Source organism: Synchiropus splendidus, chromosome 14, assembly GCF_027744825.2.
Source record: "Synchiropus splendidus isolate RoL2022-P1 chromosome 14, RoL_Sspl_1.0, whole genome shotgun sequence".
Lineage (NCBI taxonomy): Eukaryota > Metazoa > Chordata > Actinopteri > Syngnathiformes > Callionymidae > Synchiropus > Synchiropus splendidus.
Genome location: NC_071347.1, coordinates 5318699 through 5337849, shown reverse-complemented (window position 1 = coordinate 5337849; position 19151 = coordinate 5318699). Strand labels below are relative to the sequence as shown.

General features: G+C 41.1%; 2 protein-coding genes across 3 annotated transcripts; one reads left to right on the top strand and one right to left on the bottom strand.

The window, feature by feature from the left end:
- Positions 1–1911: 1911 nt before the first annotated feature.
- Positions 1912–10657, bottom strand: LOC128770945 (bile acid-CoA:amino acid N-acyltransferase-like). 2 transcript variants are annotated; one of them, XM_053885965.1, is made up of 11 exons: positions 10597–10657; positions 7478–7694; positions 7304–7403; positions 7050–7240; positions 4806–4975; positions 4623–4742; positions 4423–4505; positions 4252–4345; positions 3280–3360; positions 2751–2877; positions 1912–2684 (listed from the first exon to the last, which is right to left on the bottom strand). In XM_053885965.1, the coding sequence occupies exons 2-11, from the start codon at positions 7671–7673 to the stop codon at positions 2569–2571; spliced, it is 1278 nt and encodes a 425-aa protein (XP_053741940.1). In that variant the 5' UTR covers positions 7674–7694; positions 10597–10657; the 3' UTR covers positions 1912–2568. The 2 variants fall into 2 exon arrangements, with proteins under 2 accessions (XP_053741940.1, XP_053741939.1); XM_053885964.1 differs by having other exon boundaries at positions 10609–10656.
- Positions 10658–12085: 1428 nt separating this feature from the next.
- Positions 12086–17992, top strand: LOC128770944 (peroxisomal succinyl-coenzyme A thioesterase-like). Its single transcript, XM_053885963.1, has 11 exons — positions 12086–12187; positions 12920–13143; positions 13214–13313; positions 13376–13566; positions 14745–14914; positions 15058–15177; positions 15273–15355; positions 15777–15870; positions 15984–16064; positions 16916–17054; positions 17116–17992. The coding sequence occupies exons 2-11, from the start codon at positions 12951–12953 to the stop codon at positions 17235–17237; spliced, it is 1293 nt and encodes a 430-aa protein (XP_053741938.1). The 5' UTR covers positions 12086–12187; positions 12920–12950; the 3' UTR covers positions 17238–17992.
- The last annotated feature ends 1159 nt before the right edge of the window (positions 17993–19151 follow it).

The following is a 19151-nucleotide window of genomic DNA, read 5'->3' as shown; positions in this document are numbered from 1 at the left end:
TCACCATCTCTTTTATCTAGACAATAATAATTCAGAGGCAGCTAGTAAATAAAGTCTGAGGGAACATGTGATTGGAGCCATAGTATATCCAGCCACAAATATCTAATATAAATAATATAACATGTTGAAATTCAAACAAAGCTTAAATTCAATGCACCCTTTTTCCCAAGCCACACCATCAATGGAACCTTGGTTAAAGCACAATAGTGCTTTGGCAAAATTGTAGTAAATCCCTTTCATTTGGGGATACATTTGGCAAACTTGGCTGACAAGATATATTTTTTAAATGTTTCCAGACAATTTTCAAACCACACAGGTGTGTCACAGCACACTGGTTAAAAAAGGCTAACCCTTCTTGCTTTTTGAAGTGTCACGACGCACATATAGGCAGAGACAAAAATAATGGCCTATTATGGAAGCAGGAAAAGAGCTCTATCTAACTATGCTGAGAGTTCCTGTAAAAAAACTGTAAAAAAAAAAAGTACCTGCAACAGATTTTGGAGTGCTGATTGGTTGGATTTCTGGTGCCATGTGACCATTTCATGTGTGTGACAGCTGTCCTGAAAGGGAACGTGTCCTAGTGCCGCACAAACACGATGTAATAAGAAGCTGTTTCCTTCAGAACTTAATGATTTATGTTTTATAGCAAAAATGTTATAGTTTATCACATTCTTATTAATTCATTTTTTTCTGTCATCATACCTAGTACAATAAAAATGATTGTGTTTTCGATCCACTAGAAGCAGCACTTTTGTTGAGTCTATATTTTAAAACAAGTCCTCAAAACCTTCACTTTGGTAACCACACTTTCATGGGGATTTGAGGATCTAACTTCTCCAACCTATGAGAACACAGGATAATTAAACACGTATAAAGTATGTGAGACCCTGTCAAGACCCTGTCACTGACTTGGCTGTCTGTTTGGTGCCTTTAACACCTTGGAGGCTCCACAGCAAACCCATAGGATTGACGCCAAAATAAGTTCCACCCAGACTAGGATCTTCTGACACTGTTCATGAAGAAGGATCAGAAATAATATAAATATTTGGGTTACAAGAACCTAACAAATCTGTGGTATAATGAGCGAAGGACTCCCAATACTGTTGAAGAGCGCAACAGCTCACAACAATGGACGGCCCGCAGGGTAACCTTGGAGAAGGGCCCTACATTCTGGACCTGGAACACCATCGATGAGTACCCTGGATGTATGGGCTGAGAGCTTCACTGAGCACTGTTCCTCATCCATTCTGCAGCCTGAAAATGGTGCTAACAATCTACTTATATCTGGATGGCAAAGTGTACATTTCATATCAATCCAGCAGTCCTCTACAAGCCTGTTGTCTTCATGCCAATGGGAGAGGTGAACAGCCAGAGTTGTGTATGGTTTATGGGCTGGAGCCACCTGCTTCTTGAAATAGAGGGTTGTATGTAGCGCTCCTGACAGAACTATTATGGGATGAGATTTGAACCACTAAGAAGGCACTATGGTGCTGTCAGCTCTGTCTCCTGAGTGAAGAACCACCATCCTTCTCAACACTGCTAATATGATCAGTCAGGTGGAAGCAGAACCAGATGTAGAGGCTCCTTACAAAGAAAACTGCCTTTACTTCAGTAGCATGCACGACTCTATCTGTAAACAAAGATCTTCATTGTTTTCTGGTGACTGAATGTTTATACCTGAAAATGAACTTAAAAGAGAATAAGAATTCCATGGAAATAAGTACTACTTGATAAAATGCAAAGAAATATGTTTCTTGTCTTTGAGATAAAATAATGCAAAACATTAAATTCTAAAAATACTTTCCTTCTCACTTCGTATTAAATATGCATCTGATATTTTTAAAAGACCTGCTGTAAAGTAACAAAACTATATAATCACTCACAGTTTTACATTTCAAATTTAGACTTTTTTATTCGTACTGAATATAATTCGATACATTATTACATAACACTATTTCGTGAGATGTACCAGGGCTCTTTTTTTGCAACAGCTTTAAATAGATTCCTCATTATTTTCATCTGAAAACTCAAGCCTTAATTAACTTAACTGACATACATTGTAACTGTCGCGATTTCATTGGTAGAGTAATTTACTTGCGCGTGTACGTATTTGTGGGAGCTGCATTATTGCATGGTGAGAAGTACTGGTTTTGGAGCCGGTTGCTACATGGGGTAATGTATGTGCATCACCTGAAGGAGCGCCTCAAGTCACGTCGGAGCCCCACTGAGATGCGCTCGAGACTGCAAAGCTTGAATGTAAATGGTGTTTTGTGTTGTTATTAATTTGCACCGCATTATGCATTTTTACGCTACATGGATGAGGAGAAACGTTATATTATTTGGCAAGTTTAGTTTGTTACAGTTTTTCACCAAACACCGCCCACCACAGCTTGGAGTTAAAATAAATAAACATGTGAAACACTGGTCAGACACATCAAGTCTGTCTGAACCAAAGCAAGAGCACTTACACCATTTGACTCAAATTCTCATTACTTTTTTTAAAGCATGACTTGTGAATGCATCGAAATGTGCTCATCATTCTGGCTACATCTCTGATCCAGAATGAATTCAGTTCTCAGAGACGTCTTCACACAGATGTTTGTGCAGGAACATCAGGGTCTTCCTCCAGGAATCTTCCTGAGCACAGCTGTGGGGGTGTGGTTCTCCACCCCAGAGCTGCACACCTGCAGTTACAGAACATTAGCAACGAGTCAGACCGGTTAAGAACCGGCCTGAGGGGGGGGACTTACCAGTGCCCTTTACAACTGTGACATTTCCAAGAGGCATGTAGGGTGGATATAGGATGTGCCCTGCCTTTGGGTAGGACAGGATCTTCACTAGATCTCCCTTCCCGGCTCTCTGCATCATCGCTTGAATCTAGAAAACAACATCCGACTATTCAGAATACTTACTTATATTCATGACTAGTATAGGCGCTTAGCACTTCACGTGGGCAGTTATAATTTCCAAACACGAGAAACAGCAAAGCCACTCATTAAGAGTTCATGATAAGCAACTATCATTTATTTGAAATATAGTAGCCCTCATCCTTATTGAATAACCTGTTTCACCCTTTGACGTTCCCACACTCATAACAGGAATTAGATCTTGATGAAACACATTATGCTTTAGAAGGGAACAACATGGTTGGACAAAGTCATGAACAAGCTCTGATGACATTTTACATGACATAGCAAACATAACTTTGGGTGGGAACATGCAGTAGAAAAACATCTGGAAAACAGTGGATGTATCTAGTCATCATGACCGCAAACTCACATCTTCCGCTGCCTCCTTGCTTGGAATACCCAGGTCATCCTCAGCTGCAACCAGCAGGAGTGGGCATGACACTCGTCCCAGCTGCTCAGACAAAAAACAAAAGCGTGTTTGAAAGAAGCCAAAAGTCAATAATATGACAGGAGAAAGAAAAATATTTTTTGTGCTGTAGCTATGCGGAGAGAATTTAAACATTTACTCGCAACAGATTTATTTTGGCAAGAAGTTCCATGAAGTTTCTCTTAGTTCGCTTAAGGCAAATATGTTCTATGTTCTGCTGGTTACCAGTGACTACTGTGAAAGGACCCAGGAAAGACCTGGCATGGGATAGCGACCCAAGTCAGCAGGGTTTGGTCACAGCGCACCGACTGGGACACACCCAGTCATTGCTAAGAAAACTTCAAGAGGAAGAGTACCCCCTGAATGCTGCGTAAGTGGATGGAAACAAGTAAATCAGAGAGAAGGGTCTTAAGACCTAGGAAGGCTGGAAGAAGTGAGCATAACAATACTTCCTTGGAGGTAGGGCAAATCATTCGGATGAAACCCAGTGGCAGGAAACTCATCACACCCAGCCGCCCCAAATCCCTTCTGCTTTCTAACCTCTACTACCTAACACAGCCCCATAGTTTGGGTTTGTAATGTGGGATGGTCAACATCTAGTCCGAGCATGTACTCACACACTAGACCAATTAAAAATAAATCTCACTGAAGCAATCAGGGTTAAAAAAAAAAGACCAACCTGCAAGAAAGCTTTCTGTAAAATATAACAATGGAATGGCTTTTGACGCAAAATAAGCTGCTAAAATAATGAATGCAAAAAAAACAAAATTGAATAAATGGAGTGCTGGTTTCAGAATCCCACTCAAAATACGATCGAATTTAAATTCCTCGAGACGACTTGTATTGTCACAAAACAAGTCAGGCCAACACAACCTGTCATTGAAAACAGAAGACAAGACAAGAGATGAGACTCACGTCCATTTTGAGCTTCGGATCTGTTGGTACGGGCAACAGGGAATCTCTCATCACAATTTCTTTGGTCTCTTGGTTGACAGACGACCTCATAACCCTGAGTGGAAAAATGAATCCGAAATGGGTCAGTGTGAAGAGATTTATTAATTTGCTCTTTCGCATCAAGTGACTTACTGTGCTGTGTACAACCGTGCTTCCCCCAAAGTTTTGTCAGGTGGTATCATGTGTATTCCATTAACGCACACCAAGCACCTGGGCTGAGGACGGAGCCAGAACACACGTCACATTTTGCAGGATAGACAGTCAAGACTGCTTCGGAAATGTCTAGCAAGCCATTTCCCTCCCAAGATGCTGTTGAATCTTCTCAATCTTACCTTGACAACATTGGAGTAAGCAGCCACTTTAAACATGATCACGTTGCCAAAGCACAGACCAACAATGCCAACGCGGCTGCTGAGAACTTGAGGATGCCTCTGAAGGATCCCGAAGGCTTTCTAAGGAGAGAGAAATGTTTTCAGCTGTTGGGAATTTTTTTCCACAAAAACAAGCAACTTTACCTCAAAGAAGTCCACCTCCACCATCTCTCTTGTTGTTTTGGTGACATCCGGAGTGATGTAGTTGACAGCGAGCGCGGCATAGCCATGAGAGCCCAGCAGAGCTGCCCGATACTTGATCATGCCCACTTCATATCCCCACAGGTCCATGATGCCAGGAAAAGGTCCTGGTCCTTCAAATACACACAAGAAAACGTCTAGATAAATGGTATTTTGACCGTTTAAGTTAAATTGGATTAAGTGAATAATATCATACTGTTCATATTATGTCATACATTGACATGGTGACAGCAGCAGTTTAGGTGAGAAAATTCACATGGGTGTTTTTGCTGTAAATATGCATGGCAGTGGATTTTAGGGGAAAAGAACAGTACACTCTGTATGTGCCACTGAAGCTCAGATGCTAAAGGGTGTTATGCACAATGTGTGATCGCTTCATTAGAACATATTCCACCAACATTTTCTTTCAAGGGTGAGAATCATTTGACCAGAGTTTTACAATCGCTGTGCCGCGGCCACTGCCTGGTGAGCCATGGGAAATGATCCACTTTGGCCTCATTTGTCCGCAGATTGTCATGATTCTCTTTTATTTTGGTTTCTGTAATCCCAGTTTTCTGTTTCCTCTCTTCCTTCCTGTTTAATGGCACACGGCAGGAGATAATTATCTCATCAGCATCAAGAGCTTAAAGACACCTGGACTCCAGTGACGTGTGCCAGATTGTCTCCTTTTGTACCTATGGTAAATTGGCTCTCCTCGCCTGCTCTCGTTCCTTCGCTCATTTATCCCATTTATTGATTTGCTTTTGATCCCTCTTTCTGAAACCCTGGTGTTCTGAGTTTGTGTTTAGTCCTTGTTCTATTTGCTCCGCGCGGCTTCCTGGTTTTCTCTTTGTTATTGCTCCTCCTTAGCTTGTGTGTTCGTTTTGACGACCTCTGTAGTTTATCTTGTGTTTTATTGTTCATTGTTTTCTCTGTTTACAGACTTTTTTGTATCCTGTGAAATTAAATTACTGTATTTGACCCACTGTCAGCCTCCTCTAATTCCTCCATTACTGAAAAACTGTCTGCATTGCAGCGATAACAGGGCTAACAGCTAAGGTGGCGTCTCACTTCAAAACTATTTTGACAATGGTAACTATCAAAGTTTGTTCTGTAGTTAAAAAGTTAGCAAAAAAATAAATGCAGAACCAAACAAACGTGCTGCAAAATGTGAAGAGTGAAATAATCATTGTAGTTATGAAGGAAGCTTAGGCAAAGAGTGCAAAAGATTTGTCTGGAAATGTCGTAAACTTCAATAATAGAAGTTCATTGACCTAAAATGTCAGATTTTTCTTTTTCCTCTTGGACTAACACTTACCCAACAAAATAGTCTCAGGAACACATGTGAGATTGTGATAAAAAAAAACAACAGATAAATAAATCCTGGTGTATTTTTTGCCATATTGCCCACCCCTTTCTGGAGACTTTTTTTTAAACAAATACATTTCCTGCATTTTCTTTGTGCAAATAGCATGCCAAAATGGCCAGGTGTCAGTAGCTAAATATTTTCACAAATTAAAAGGGATTTTCTACAGGACTTTGGACCAGTGGCGGCCACGGCCACCCCTGTAAATCTGCTGGCCACCCCACCTGCCAGTCGTGCTTATACCTTTTAATTTTGGAGTGCCACCCCAAGATTTTAAGTGGCCCCATCTGGCCACTCCAATACAACATTTCTGGAGGCGCCACTGCTTTGGACTGAGCACTGTTGTGCTTTAGTCGAGGAACAGTGGGTGGTGCTCCTTGGGATATTTTCAATGAACCAAGTGTGGCGTGGCTTAAAAAGGGTCTAAAAACACTGCATTAGACAATGCAGAATATGACACAGTGACAAACTCTTTGGTGCCATTGAAGTCAGTCGGGGTTCCAGTAACGTAAGCACAGAAGACGTAAGTCTGACGTCGATGGATGACTGCACGATTTCATTTAAAGCAGCCAAACATATGCATCATAATGGACATCAGTGTAAAAGACGGTCCTGTATGTGATTTGATCTTGCATCGCTATTATATCCGTTGCTCTGTTCTCCAATGGTAAATGGACACGCTCCCAGCACACGATGAATTATGTAGTACGGCATCACCATCAGCTGATCTGGGGGGGTCCAGTGTGGTATCTACACAAGTTCTTTCTCAGGACCTTGTTTTCAATACCTAAACAAATGTGATACTGAAAGGTGTCAGGTGCAATCGTTGTCTTTTGTCTTACCTGGAGGTAAGAATAAGGTTCCGTTCACACCATCCTCTTTGATCTCGATGATGCGCACACCAGGTGCAATGTTCCATCGCTCAACCAACACACTGGCAAGCGGAACCAAGTCCTCAAAGCCTTCACTTTGGTAACCAGAGTACAACGAGATTGTCACTTTCATGGGGATTTCAGGATCCAGCTTCCTCAACCTATGAGGACACAGGATAATCACACATGTGTAAACTTAAACCACACTAGGCCCTGTCACTTACGTGGCTCCCAGTTTGTTGCTTTTAACCCCTTGGAGGCTCCACAGTAAACCCATAGGTTCGACGCCAAAATAAGTCCCACCCAAGCTAGGATCCTCTGACACTGTCCATCAAGAAAGGTGGGAAATGTTTAAACATCTAGTCACAAGAACTTCAAGAAAGTTTGTAGCAATATACCATTTACTTGTCCGGTCATGTCAGAGGAGTAGTGAGCGAAGGACTCCCAGTTATATCCACCTTCACAACAATGAGCGGCATACAGAGTGAGCTTGGAGAAGGGCTCGGCATTCTTCACCTGGACCACCATCTTCTCATCGATGAGTCCTCTAGATGGATGGGCTGAGAGCTTCACTGAGCAGTGTTTCCTATCCATTCTGCAGCGTGAAAACTGACTCTAGATTGAAACAGAAAAATGTTCCAGTCACTGCTTAAGAGTTAATTTTCATCATTGTAGTTGCACCTGCAATGAGCAGGTTAGGCCTCTCACGTAGGCAAAAAATGATGGGACGCTCGCTGCAAACAGAGTTGCGCATGAACTTCATGCAGTAAATATGAATATGATAAATACTGGAAGATGAAACAGTGTGCTTTTTTCTGTGCGGAGGAGGAACATGTGTTAGTTGTTCCTAAACGCTTGCTTTGTCAGATGGCGCTGCTGCAGCAGAGTCACCCAGCAGCCGGATAAGCCGTTGCTGAAAACACAGTGAGGAGGGTTAGACAGGCATGAGGTTCGTGGATAAGCACCACTCGACCTGGATCTGAACTTTGATGTCTGAATCTGTGATTCTCTTCAGTGGCGCTGCAGTCGCTCAGGTGAGTACTATGATTTTGCCACGTAGTATAACATTGGTAAATTCCTCTTGGATGAATAAGACTGTGAATTGAGGCCGAACTGGAAGAGGACCGCTACACCAGCTTACCTAAAAGGGTGAAATTAAATTAAGAAAACCAGTCTGGTATAAATGAGCAAGGAATTGTGTTCAGGAAAGTAAACACACTAGAACACACAGCTGAAACCTGTTCTCATAAGAGATGCAAAATACAACAATTCAAAATGTCCCCATGCACGTGAGAAAAATTATAAGCTTGTTCAAATGGTTTGGTGATTGACATTTGTGATCCTTGTAACCAGAAATGATTCATGTGCACCATTCATGTACCATGTTTGTGGTATTCATCTGAGCGAGGTTTGCCCGCTTGAGCTTGTGATGACAAACGTTTAAACCTCTGCTTTGGTATGAAGGTGTTAAGTTACTTGATAACTAACTTGATACTCTTCACATGAAAAAGCTTTGTCATGAAAATATATAAAAAGCTGAGCATTTAAAAGTGAACTCAAACCCAAGCCATGATGCTATACTACTATAAACAGGACCCCAAACCTGAAACACAACTCGCTTTTGACATGGAGAGTGACACACGCATGGAATTACACACTCAATATTTGTTCAATGTTAATGATTATTGTCGTGATACCTTATAGCGGGAAGTTAGATTGAAACCAGTGCGACTTGTTTATGTTCAGGGGTGTTTTCAGGCAGTAACTGCAATATGAGCAGGAAGCATTGAATCGCAGAGCAGACTTTAAGAGATCCAGCTGCAGCAGCGCCACTCTCGGCCTTGTCCACACATAGACGCAGTTGGAAGGGTGCTTCACCTGGTTAGAACTTCAATGTAGGACCACCACTGCTTCTGACTTTTTCTAGTCCATTGTGCTTTTGCTGGCCAAAAAGGATGAGCTACTCCGGTTTACATGACATTGATATTGAAATTTGTATTCCTTGGTCAAACCAATCGCAATACTTCCATTCGCCTTGTTCTGATGAAGCACCCAGTATGAAACGTCATTCACTTCTACATCCAGAGGCCTCTAACAGCTCATTTTGGTGCAGTGTTGTCAGAAAAATTGCCATTTTGGACATCTTCTTTCTTGTCTTTGCACTTTGAATACCATTACTTGATTATGTTTGGTGATACTATGGTGTTATACTGTGAAATGTGTCTTAGAACACCAACTTTAGGACAGTGTACATGAGTAACCCTCGAATGCCCAAGGCACTAAATGCATGACTGAAACAAAAGAAAACCTTTTCTTTTATAAAACTACTGCCTTCATTGATCATTTTTGACAAATGAACATAAATGTAATTTCAAATTCCATCTGGTCACGCAAATGTTAAAAGAACATTTTTATTCTAACATTATTGAACAGTATTATTCTAAGTATTGCAACTTAAAGCACCCTAATACACTATAAAAGTATCTTCAACATCGCTTATTCCAGGCAGACATGATATATTTGCTGCTTCAGGGCTAAGCACTGAAACTTATTTGTCTTTATACATAATCAAATCTAGAAGTGTTTCAGGCAAAAAGGTAGTTAAACAATCAGTAAAACAAATATGAGCTTATTAAGTAATGCAAGTAACTTCCGAGGTGTGTGGATGACGCTTTGGCGGAGAAAGAAAATAAGTTATAAGTTTAGTGCTTAGTTTAGTACAAGTTTAGCAGACGATGAAGATTGGACTTCAAGCATACGTGTAAGCACTTTTCTCTGACTCTGGGTGTGAATTAAAAAGTGTCATTGTCAGAGTTAGCCATCAAATTTAGCAGCTGGATTAAAGCTGGACGTAAACAACAGCACTGAAGACGATGGAAAAAGATGATACATTACGTAGAAAATCAACGGTGTATGTATCACTAGATCTTTCAATGTTCGTGAGGTTTTTGTGCGCAGCTGTGTTGTGGATATGTGCACTCTGCAGAGGTAGCTAGCGATAGCTTTGTTTCTACCATGTCACAGTGAGAACGAAACAAAACAAAAAAATAACAAAATGCAAAGTCTACCGCCACTGTGCATCGAGCATTTTCCAGCAAAAAATTGAATTAAAATTACATCGAAATCAAATAAATATGATGAATATCATTATATTAATAGACATTTAATGATTCTAGAAACACAAGGTTGAGATATGTCAGTCATTTTACTCCAAAAGTCCATTGCAATTGCAACCATTCTATCATCAGTCAACATGCTTAAAAAAATGGAAGAGTTGGATCAATCTCTATTCACTTTTCAAATGTCTATCGTGTCATCCATGAGCAGCAGACTTTATTATTATTATTTTGACTGAACAATCCATCCACCGATCACAGGCTACCGCAAATGTAAAATAAAAACCCAAGAGTGGGATTAATCAAATCTTTTTGGCATGGTTTTCTCTTTTACACTTTTTTAACTTCTTACAATAGGTTAAACAGATACGTTTTTGACAATGCTGTAAAATATTACTCACAGAAATGCTCACCTCTCACTTGGACACTCTTGTCTCAGATGATCTTAAGCCAGTCTGACTGCCAAACCTGAGTCGTGACTCTGTATTGAGTGTTTTTAAGCTCTTCTTGTGTCAACAGAGGAATTGCATGCTACTAACAGAATTTGTGTGGGTCAACAAAAATAAAGGTGATGGCTGAAGTAATTGTCACGACTGTTAACCTGCAGGTTAGGATTAGGGCGGTTTAAAAATAATTATGGAGTGGTTTAAGGAAAAAGCAATTTGATAGTTCTTTTTCCAAAAAGACTTTTATTCCAGTTAGGACTCAAATATATTTGTCCTACAGGGTGTCCCATGTAATATACTGCAATATTGATCAAATGAACTTCTGCATGGAATAATTATGGTCCCAGAGAGAGTTCTTTATTTTTGCCATTCCTATGTGTTACTCATTGCTGCTTCTTGGCGGCAGTCGGCAACAGCATGTCTTGGATCCTCTCTGTCACTTTCCTTCAGCTTTCTGTTGCTTTGGTGCTGGGTGCTGTGCGCAGATGTGTGTGTGGCCTGGCATACACCACCAGCACGCCCAGCAGAACCCACCACCTCTGTTAGGAATGTTGACATAGTGCTGAAAGAAGGCAATGTTGATAACACAAAGTGGAACTGTGAACACGTAGTCAAATTTCAGTAAAAGCCTTTTATCGTTCAAGTTTGTCATTCTCAGCAGTGCCTCTGAAAACATCAAAAATAAAAATATAACATCATTGGATACTGGCAACATTCTTTAGTAAGTAAGTTTTTCAGCTTATTAAAGTCAATTTCCATCCTTATTAATGCTCGAATGAGAAATGAGAATTAACTATTTACAAGGTCCTGGACTTCACAAAGTTTCATCAACAACTGTAATTGAAGTAGAAAAAAAGTTTTACTCATCTCAATAATGTGTTAGGGAGTTTCACGTCTATATCAATTAGCTCTGAACAATTCTGAAGTGTTAATCCAAATAATAATATGCACAAAGACGTCATTATAGTGGAAATAAACGAGACCTCCAAACTGCCTCCTAGTGGTTATTTTGAGCACAGCAAGCGTCAACAAGTCAACGAGTTAACAGGAACAAGTATTTGGTTTGAGTAAACTGTACGAATAATTAACGTTAATCAATTGAAAACGTTGAATATATTTTTAAAAACATAACAAAAAGAAAAGTCTTGAGATTTGGAGCACGTCTTGGATGTTGGGATTTGTGCATATGAAATTTGCTCAGGATAAGGTTAGTTAGATGCTCAACATCTTTATCTTTGTTTGGAATATAAAGTGATATTCCTTTTAAATGGAGTTGAAAAGTCATTTTAATGTTCTTTTCACGGTTATCTTCCACATGAGTTCGTCTGTGACATTTTAAGTCATTCTAGTGTACCATGGCGCCCTCTAGTGGTATGAAGTAGGTATGACGTCCACGGACCTGGTGACCGGAGCCCCGCCTCCAATGACGTCATCACACGTACGGAAATCTGGTCCTGAGTTATTTAGTGATTAGAAGTTAATCAACTTTGATCCCATTTCAATTCTGACCTGAGAAATCTCTGGTCCTCTTACATTCTGCACCAAAGTAAGTAAACACGTTTTCATGTTTCCCCGCACGGTTTGACCGAAACAGACTCGTGGCTGCAGAACTCAACAGTGACAACAGTTTCGACTGAGCTCATAGTAGTTGATGTAGTGTCAGAACTCGAAAGCTTTTGACTGAGATTGTTTTGTTTAGCCTCGAACAATGAAAATAAAAGCGAATACAAACTAGTCAGACAGCTTTACTTTGATATTTTTAAATATAGTTATTATAGTTAGTTGTTATGTAGTTGTTCTACTATTACTACCACTACTACTACGAGCACTACTACTTCTTCTACTACTACAACAACAACACCTACTACTACTGCAACTACTCGTTGGAGTAGGAGTTAATTCATGCCGTTATTTTAGTTATTCATTTTGTGAACTTTTGTGTTTTTTTTCTTTTCTACACTCAAACGCAGTGACCACACTTCAGCCAGTCCAGTTCCCTTATGTATTTGACTTGAACACCTCAGACTTTGCACCACCAGATAAGCGTAAATGATTACCCTCTGTATGATCTTTTATAGTGCAGTAAGGCCCTTGATGAGTCTTTGAAGAAAAGTCTGTGACAAATAAATGGAAATAACTCATCACCTGTTAGGATGACCACAACTCTGTCTATGGTTCTTTTGTTTGGAAAACTTGTGGTTGTGGTGTTGGCCATTGCTGGGATTATCCTTTATGTTTTATTCTATATGTACTTCCATTCATCTATTTGTCTTGGCAGGTTGGTTGGAGACTAATACTACAGCTCCAGGATGGACAGAAGACAGTGTGTCAATCTCTCCGTCCAGCCGTCCAGGGGACTTCATGATGAGAAATTTGTGGTTCTGGTCCAGAGCTGCCTTCCTGGCTGTCAGCTCACCCTCCACGCTCTTCACCACTGTGAGGATGGGAACAGCTGGGAAGCTTTTGGACACTACACGTCTGATGCCTCTGGAGCTGTCGATGGTAAGTCAAGAAAGGTCAACATGGCAGCGTTTCTTGTGGAAAACTGAACCGGTTTACTGGCATCTCACAGCTACAGAGGATCCGTGTGTGGGTGGGACATATTCTGGCGTTGAAGCGATGGGTTTGCTGTGGAGCATGAGGCCAGTTCCAGGGAGCAAACCTGGACTCAGGTATGCAGAGTATGACACTGAAAAAGTATTAAAAACAAAACTGTTACTTTTGTATTTGCCAGATTGAGAAGAAAAGATGTCCAGAAACCAATGGAGGTTACCATTTCAGTGTATCTGGGTCATCAAACTGAGGGCTTTGAGGAGAAGGTGAGGCTTGCCAATGTGTTGGTGGAGCGATGGTTCATGGCACCTGGAGTCCGCAGGATCCCCATCTCAGAGGCAGACCTCACTGCCATGCTTTTTCTGCCTCCAGGTAGGACCTGTAGACTCTTTTGTTGGAGCTTAAGAACCATCTTCACCCAACAAATGTCAAAATAAATAAATAAATAACTGCACATTTATAAAACAAACACATATAGATGAACAGACTCTGCTAAAATATTGCCAAAAACTCAGACTAGTTGAATAACTGTCAGTTACTCACCTCAGAGCTCACTCCTGAGACAAGAGAGTGCTCACGCTATCTAATCTAATCTGATCAAATTTATATTGGGCCTTCACCATCATTGATCACATTCAGAAAGTGGTCACATCTGGTGGTTAGGGAGGAGAGGTGTAGCCAAGTAGCCCCCAATGTGGGCTGTACCATTTGCTAACATTAGGTTTGACATTAGTCGACTTTCATTATGCTGCTGTTGTTTTATTTGTCAGTCAGTTGACCTGAAGTGAGAAGTGAGAAGAGCTGGAGTGAGAGCTGAAGTGAGATTGCCCAACATGTACTTGATGACCCTGCAACTGCTGATCTACTCCGCACTGAAGTTGAACTTCTCCCCCAGTAAACATGGGCTGAGTTCATGCAGGTTTTCCAAATGGGGTTCACAGTGTGTTGATCCGCTGCATTAAGGTCAGATGAGAGTAAAAGGGGAGATATGATGAACATGTATCATGCTGGACACTGTAGTATGGAAGTTGACTGGACCTTTCTGACAGATTTGGTTGAGGTCGGAAAATACTTGAAAGCAGAAACTATGCAAGTACAGCAGATGGTTAAAGGAATGTGTAAATAAATCACACGAGGTGAAAAGAAGGACAAAACCTTTTCTAGTCCTGCAGCATTCCCAGCCTACCCTCGCTACTTGTATGGGCCTGATTCTAAAGGGAGCACCCTTACGTGCTCAGAGCACTGACATTGTGAGTCACTTTTGACGAGATGACGGACCCAAGAGAGTCGATACAGTTTATTTTTATTTATTTTTTTATTTTTAGCTCCTTTAAATATACATTTATTAATGAGTCCTCATTTAATATGAGCACGTTGGAAGCTTTTTCTTTTAATTCACTGCATGCTTATATCTTGCTTCTGGTTTAATATATATTTTTATAATTTTTATTATTTGTTTCATTATTATTATTTTTTTTTTTTCGCCATCTTCTGTCTTTCCTGAAGCATATTGTTGCTCCGTAACCAATACGTTGCCCCTCTTTTTGAAGGGCCTGGGCCCTTTCCTGCAGTCATTGACCTGTGGGGGGGTCGCGGCCAGTTGATGGAGTATCGGTCAGCGCTGTTGGCCTCTAACGGTTTTGCCTCTCTCGCCCTTGACTACTTGACTCCCAAAATCACCTTGGAAACTGGCAAGATGGTCGGCACAGATTACTTCGAGGTAAACGCACATCTTCAGGTGTTTAAATGTGAAGTGTTTTATAAAGTAACCGCAAATTCTATTTTCTCTGTCAACATTCTTCCAAACATATTGTCATCATTGCCCCATTGTCATGTATACATGGACTGTGAATGCTTTCCCAGAACGCCTTCCAATTCCTGCAGAAGCATCCTGAGGTGCTCGGTTGCAAGATCGGCATGATCGGACTTTCTTTCGGCACCAGTATGGCACTTAAGTTGACAGCTTACTCCAAAGTCATAAAGGTGGGGAGACTGTAGTTCCTGCACTGCACTGAATACCCAGGCTTTGCTGCCTTTTTTTAAAAAACAATGTGAAAAATGCATTTCTGTTCTTGCAGCCTGTCTGCCTGGTTTGCATCAGTGGCAGCCATGTTCAGCAGGTAGAAGGATCAGTCGAGGAATCCTTTAAATATTATGAGAAGTAAGTTGCTCCAGGCAGTTCACTGGTCATATTTGCTGGCGCTTATGTGAGGAGCCAAATGTGTTGGTTTCATTTGACGTTGTTTTGCAAACAAACTAACAAAAAAAAAAACCTCTCTGCTTAAAACATACAGCCCCGCAAAAAGGACCTCTCTGCTTTAAACATACAGCCCCGCAAAAAAAAACTCTCTGCTTTAAACATACAGCCCCGCAATGATAATTGTTTTGAATTGATCATCGATGAAGGAAAAAGTGTGTGAACTATCATTCAAAAATGTAACAGAAAAAATCATTTCAAATATTTTGAGATATTAAACTATAAAAAACTATAAATAAATAAAATAATAATAAATAAGCAGTCAATGTGAAGGCCAGATAGTTTGATGATGAAACTGTTATTCGTTATTTTCTCTGTCAAACAGGAACAAAGTAAAGGCCCGTGTCAACGAGTCAAACGAAGTGATCTGGAGAGACTTGCTGCTGCCGATTCCTTCTGACCCGGCGTTTAAAGTGGATGTGAGTTTCATTGTAGTTTTAGACTTGGTTAGGTCACGTGTTGCTGCTTTTGGTAAATATGAATCTAGTCTCTCTGGTCGACTTGATACCTGATGGTGTTGATGTGTGATCAGATGGGAAGAATCCAGTGTCCCTTGATGTTGGTGGTTGGAGAGGACGATCAGAACTGGCCAGCAGCTGAGTCGGCACAAGATGTGAGTTTTCTCATGTTGTTATTGTCTGTGCTCAAGATTCGGATGGCTCTTTCTTGCACCAGCTAAACTCACATACAAACAAGGATCAGTATTTCCTTGGTTGCTGGAGAGTTTTACAGCTACATGAAAACTGTGAATGTGTTTCACATCATGTGTTCGCTGTGTCGAGCCTTCGGTGCGTAATCTGGCAGCGAGCATATGAACATCGCACCAAGAAATGCTCCAATGACGTAGCTAAAGATGGTCGAAGCCTCGAACTGGCTGTACCACGTGACCATTTCAGGAAGTGGATCGAGCGGTTCAATTCCGGATTTAAGCGGCACGAAACGCAATGGAGGTTCCCAGTTTTGTCACGTTTTGTGAGAAGCTCTGTATCGATAATCGATTACTGTTGTCATGGAACCATCGAGAAAGAGAAAGTGTTCTCTGGTTTGGGAACACTTCGATCTTATCTCTGCCAACAAGGTAAGTACGATGTATTACGGATATAGCGGGGGAAATTCTGTCAAAGAAAAGAAACAGGCACAGTGGAAAAAAAATCTATTTTTGAATAAAAATAATTGAAATAAAATTTTGTTGTGTGTGTGCATCTTATCCATGTCTTCTCAAACACCATTATAGCATTTACCCCCATCAATGTCTTATATTGCTGATGACAATCCGACTGAAAGCTTTGCTTGCAGAATCTTATAATTGATGACCACTTGGTGGTGCCAGAGCGCAAATGAACCTTCTTGAAGAGTCGACTCATGAGTCCAACCAATTCCTCTAAATGCCTCAGTGCTTCAAGAAGCTTCATCTCACCATCACCAAATGAAATGTAATTCCAAGTATGTTTTTTAAATCCTCAGATGAAGGAAATGATGGAGCGAGCCAGGAACAGCCATTTGCTGAGCATTCACTCGTATCCAAACACGGGTCACCTGATTGAACCTCCCTACTTCCCTCACAACAGAGTCAGCGCCTTTAAACAAACGCCAACACTGAAGGGTACGTTTGAAAAGCACATGCTCTGTGAGCAGCTCCATATGGATCTGTTCTGTCCTTGCAGTGATGGTTCTTTGGGGCGGAGAGACTGTCTCTCATTGTCATGCCCAGGAAGACGCCTGGAAGAAGATGCTTGCCTTCTTACAAACACATCTCTATGGCAACGTCTCATCATGCAACCAGTGAGAACAACGATACCCAAGAAACAGAAGGAGGGAAACATTCCCAATCACCTGACCTTGATCTCGTGATTTTTTGATGATATTTTTCTATATGTTTTTAAGCAGAATGACATTTTAAAAGGGAAGATTTTTACATTTTTATTTTTTAGGGAAGGATTCAGTTCATTTTGGATAAACAGATCACAATGTATTTTTTTTTTTTTCAAGACAAGGCTACGGTGACCAGATGTGACCAAAAAGTTGTGACCAGAATCTTGCCCTAACAACGGAACTCTTGCAGGGAGTGCAGTGTTGCAGAGGGCGCGAAGTGCTGTCTGTTAGAAGGCCTTGACTTTGCTTCTAATTTAGGACAATGCTGTCTTTGTGTTGTTGTTGAATTAACTTGCCCTGTTGTAATCCATGACACAAGCACCATTCAAGAACCCTGCTTTCTTAGACAGGGATTGGCATGGCCTGCTGCCCCGGCAGAAGGTGTATGAACATGTGCCATTACATTGCACTTTTTTTCTATAGAGTTTTGTGCTAAGAAATCAAGATATAAAAATTGAAAGTTATGTGCCTGCAATTTGAAATGGACATTTTATCAATGTGATGTTGATCACTTTATAAAATAAAGTACGACATTTCATGCAAAAGGTGGTATTTGAAGTACAGAAGTGAGAGCGATGACTGTAGCCGGAAGGCGTTCAGTACTAGTGGACTATCGTGGTTTCATAGATTTGCAGACACTAAAGTAGAGTTTGTGAGCGAAACTCAAAGTAACATACTGATATGGGTGGTATTATAATATAAGTGAGTCATTTATAAACAAACCACGGTAGTAAATCAAGTTGATAGCTAGATAAATTGCTAGATTAAGCCTGCATGTAACTGAGTTCCATGGGAGTAAACAAAGAAGTTTTAACTTCTCAGAAGACAGTGAAGAGAGTCTTATGATGTTGTTTATGATAGAGCAGTTGGGTATGCTATATAATAGAAGGTCCTTGGGTATTTGTCGGTATCTGTGGAAATACACAAACGTGATTCCAACCTAGTGGTGAATGATGATGTGTAGAGTGAGGTTTCAAGCAACAACTCAGGTCCAACTTCAGGGCCCTTTAGCAACACAGTGGAACCTCGGGTTTTTGAACGTCCGAGACTTCGAACAAGTCGGAGTTCGAACGAAAATTTTGAGATTTTTTTGCTTAGCTGACCCACGACGCACTTTGTTATTGTGTATAACGCCTCTGTATGCTGACGTGTCCCGTTAGCTACATTTACTGACTGTTTTTTCTTCATATTGAGGTGTAAAACCTTTCCTGTCTCCACACTGGACCGTGGTAGAGTGTCACAGGGGAGGTGCTCGCTCTCCACACCTCCGAGGCTGGAGCGCTCACTCCAGGGTTTGATGTCCTGTTGTGGGCTGGAGCTGGGACAGGGATGAGGCGAGTCTGGGGCAGAGCGTTACTTGGTTTATGACTTTGTCACAGCCAAACTGCACAGAAGCGCACATTCAGAGCTGGACACGCACCGGGCACCTCTTCACTTCTGGAGAGACGTCACTCACTCGGCAACCCCTCCCACATGCAGCGGCCACACACATAGAGGAACAGTGCACCTGCAGCAGACACTCTACATTCACTCCTACAAAAGACTATTTTAAGGCTTGGAACGCATTCCTTCTTTTTCTAGTCACTGTAATGGGAAAAATCGATTGAGATTTCGAACAAATCGCTTCTGGAACGGTCTTCTGGAACAGATTGTGGTCGAGAACTGAGGTCCCACTGTACGTCTAATAAAGCCAGGTCTCCCACGCACAATCTAAAGCACAGCTCAGTTGTGTGATTATTTTAGATCAGATTTAGGTATTAAATGTGATCCAGATAACATGAGCCGTGGTGAGAGAAGCTATGTTTGCAGAATATACATTCTATCAGGG

Coding starts and splice junctions, on each gene's coding strand:
- LOC128770945 (XM_053885965.1), bottom strand. CDS start 7,673: ATGGATAGGAAACACTGCTCAGTGAAGCTCTCAGCCCATCCATCTAGA. Junction 7,241..7,303: donor AGCAACAAACTGGGAGCCAC/GTAAGTGACAGG, acceptor GTGTCCTCATAG/GTTGAGGAAGCTGGATCCTG. Junction 4,506..4,622: donor CTTACTCCAATGTTGTCAAG/GTAAGATTGAGA, acceptor CTCCGTCCTCAG/CCCAGGTGCTTGGTGTGCGT.
- LOC128770944 (XM_053885963.1), top strand. CDS start 12,951: ATGGACAGAAGACAGTGTGTCAATCTCTCCGTCCAGCCGTCCAGGGGA. Junction 15,356..15,776: donor TCCTTTAAATATTATGAGAA/GTAAGTTGCTCC, acceptor TCTGTCAAACAG/GAACAAAGTAAAGGCCCGTG. Junction 16,065..16,915: donor CAGCTGAGTCGGCACAAGAT/GTGAGTTTTCTC, acceptor TTAAATCCTCAG/ATGAAGGAAATGATGGAGCG.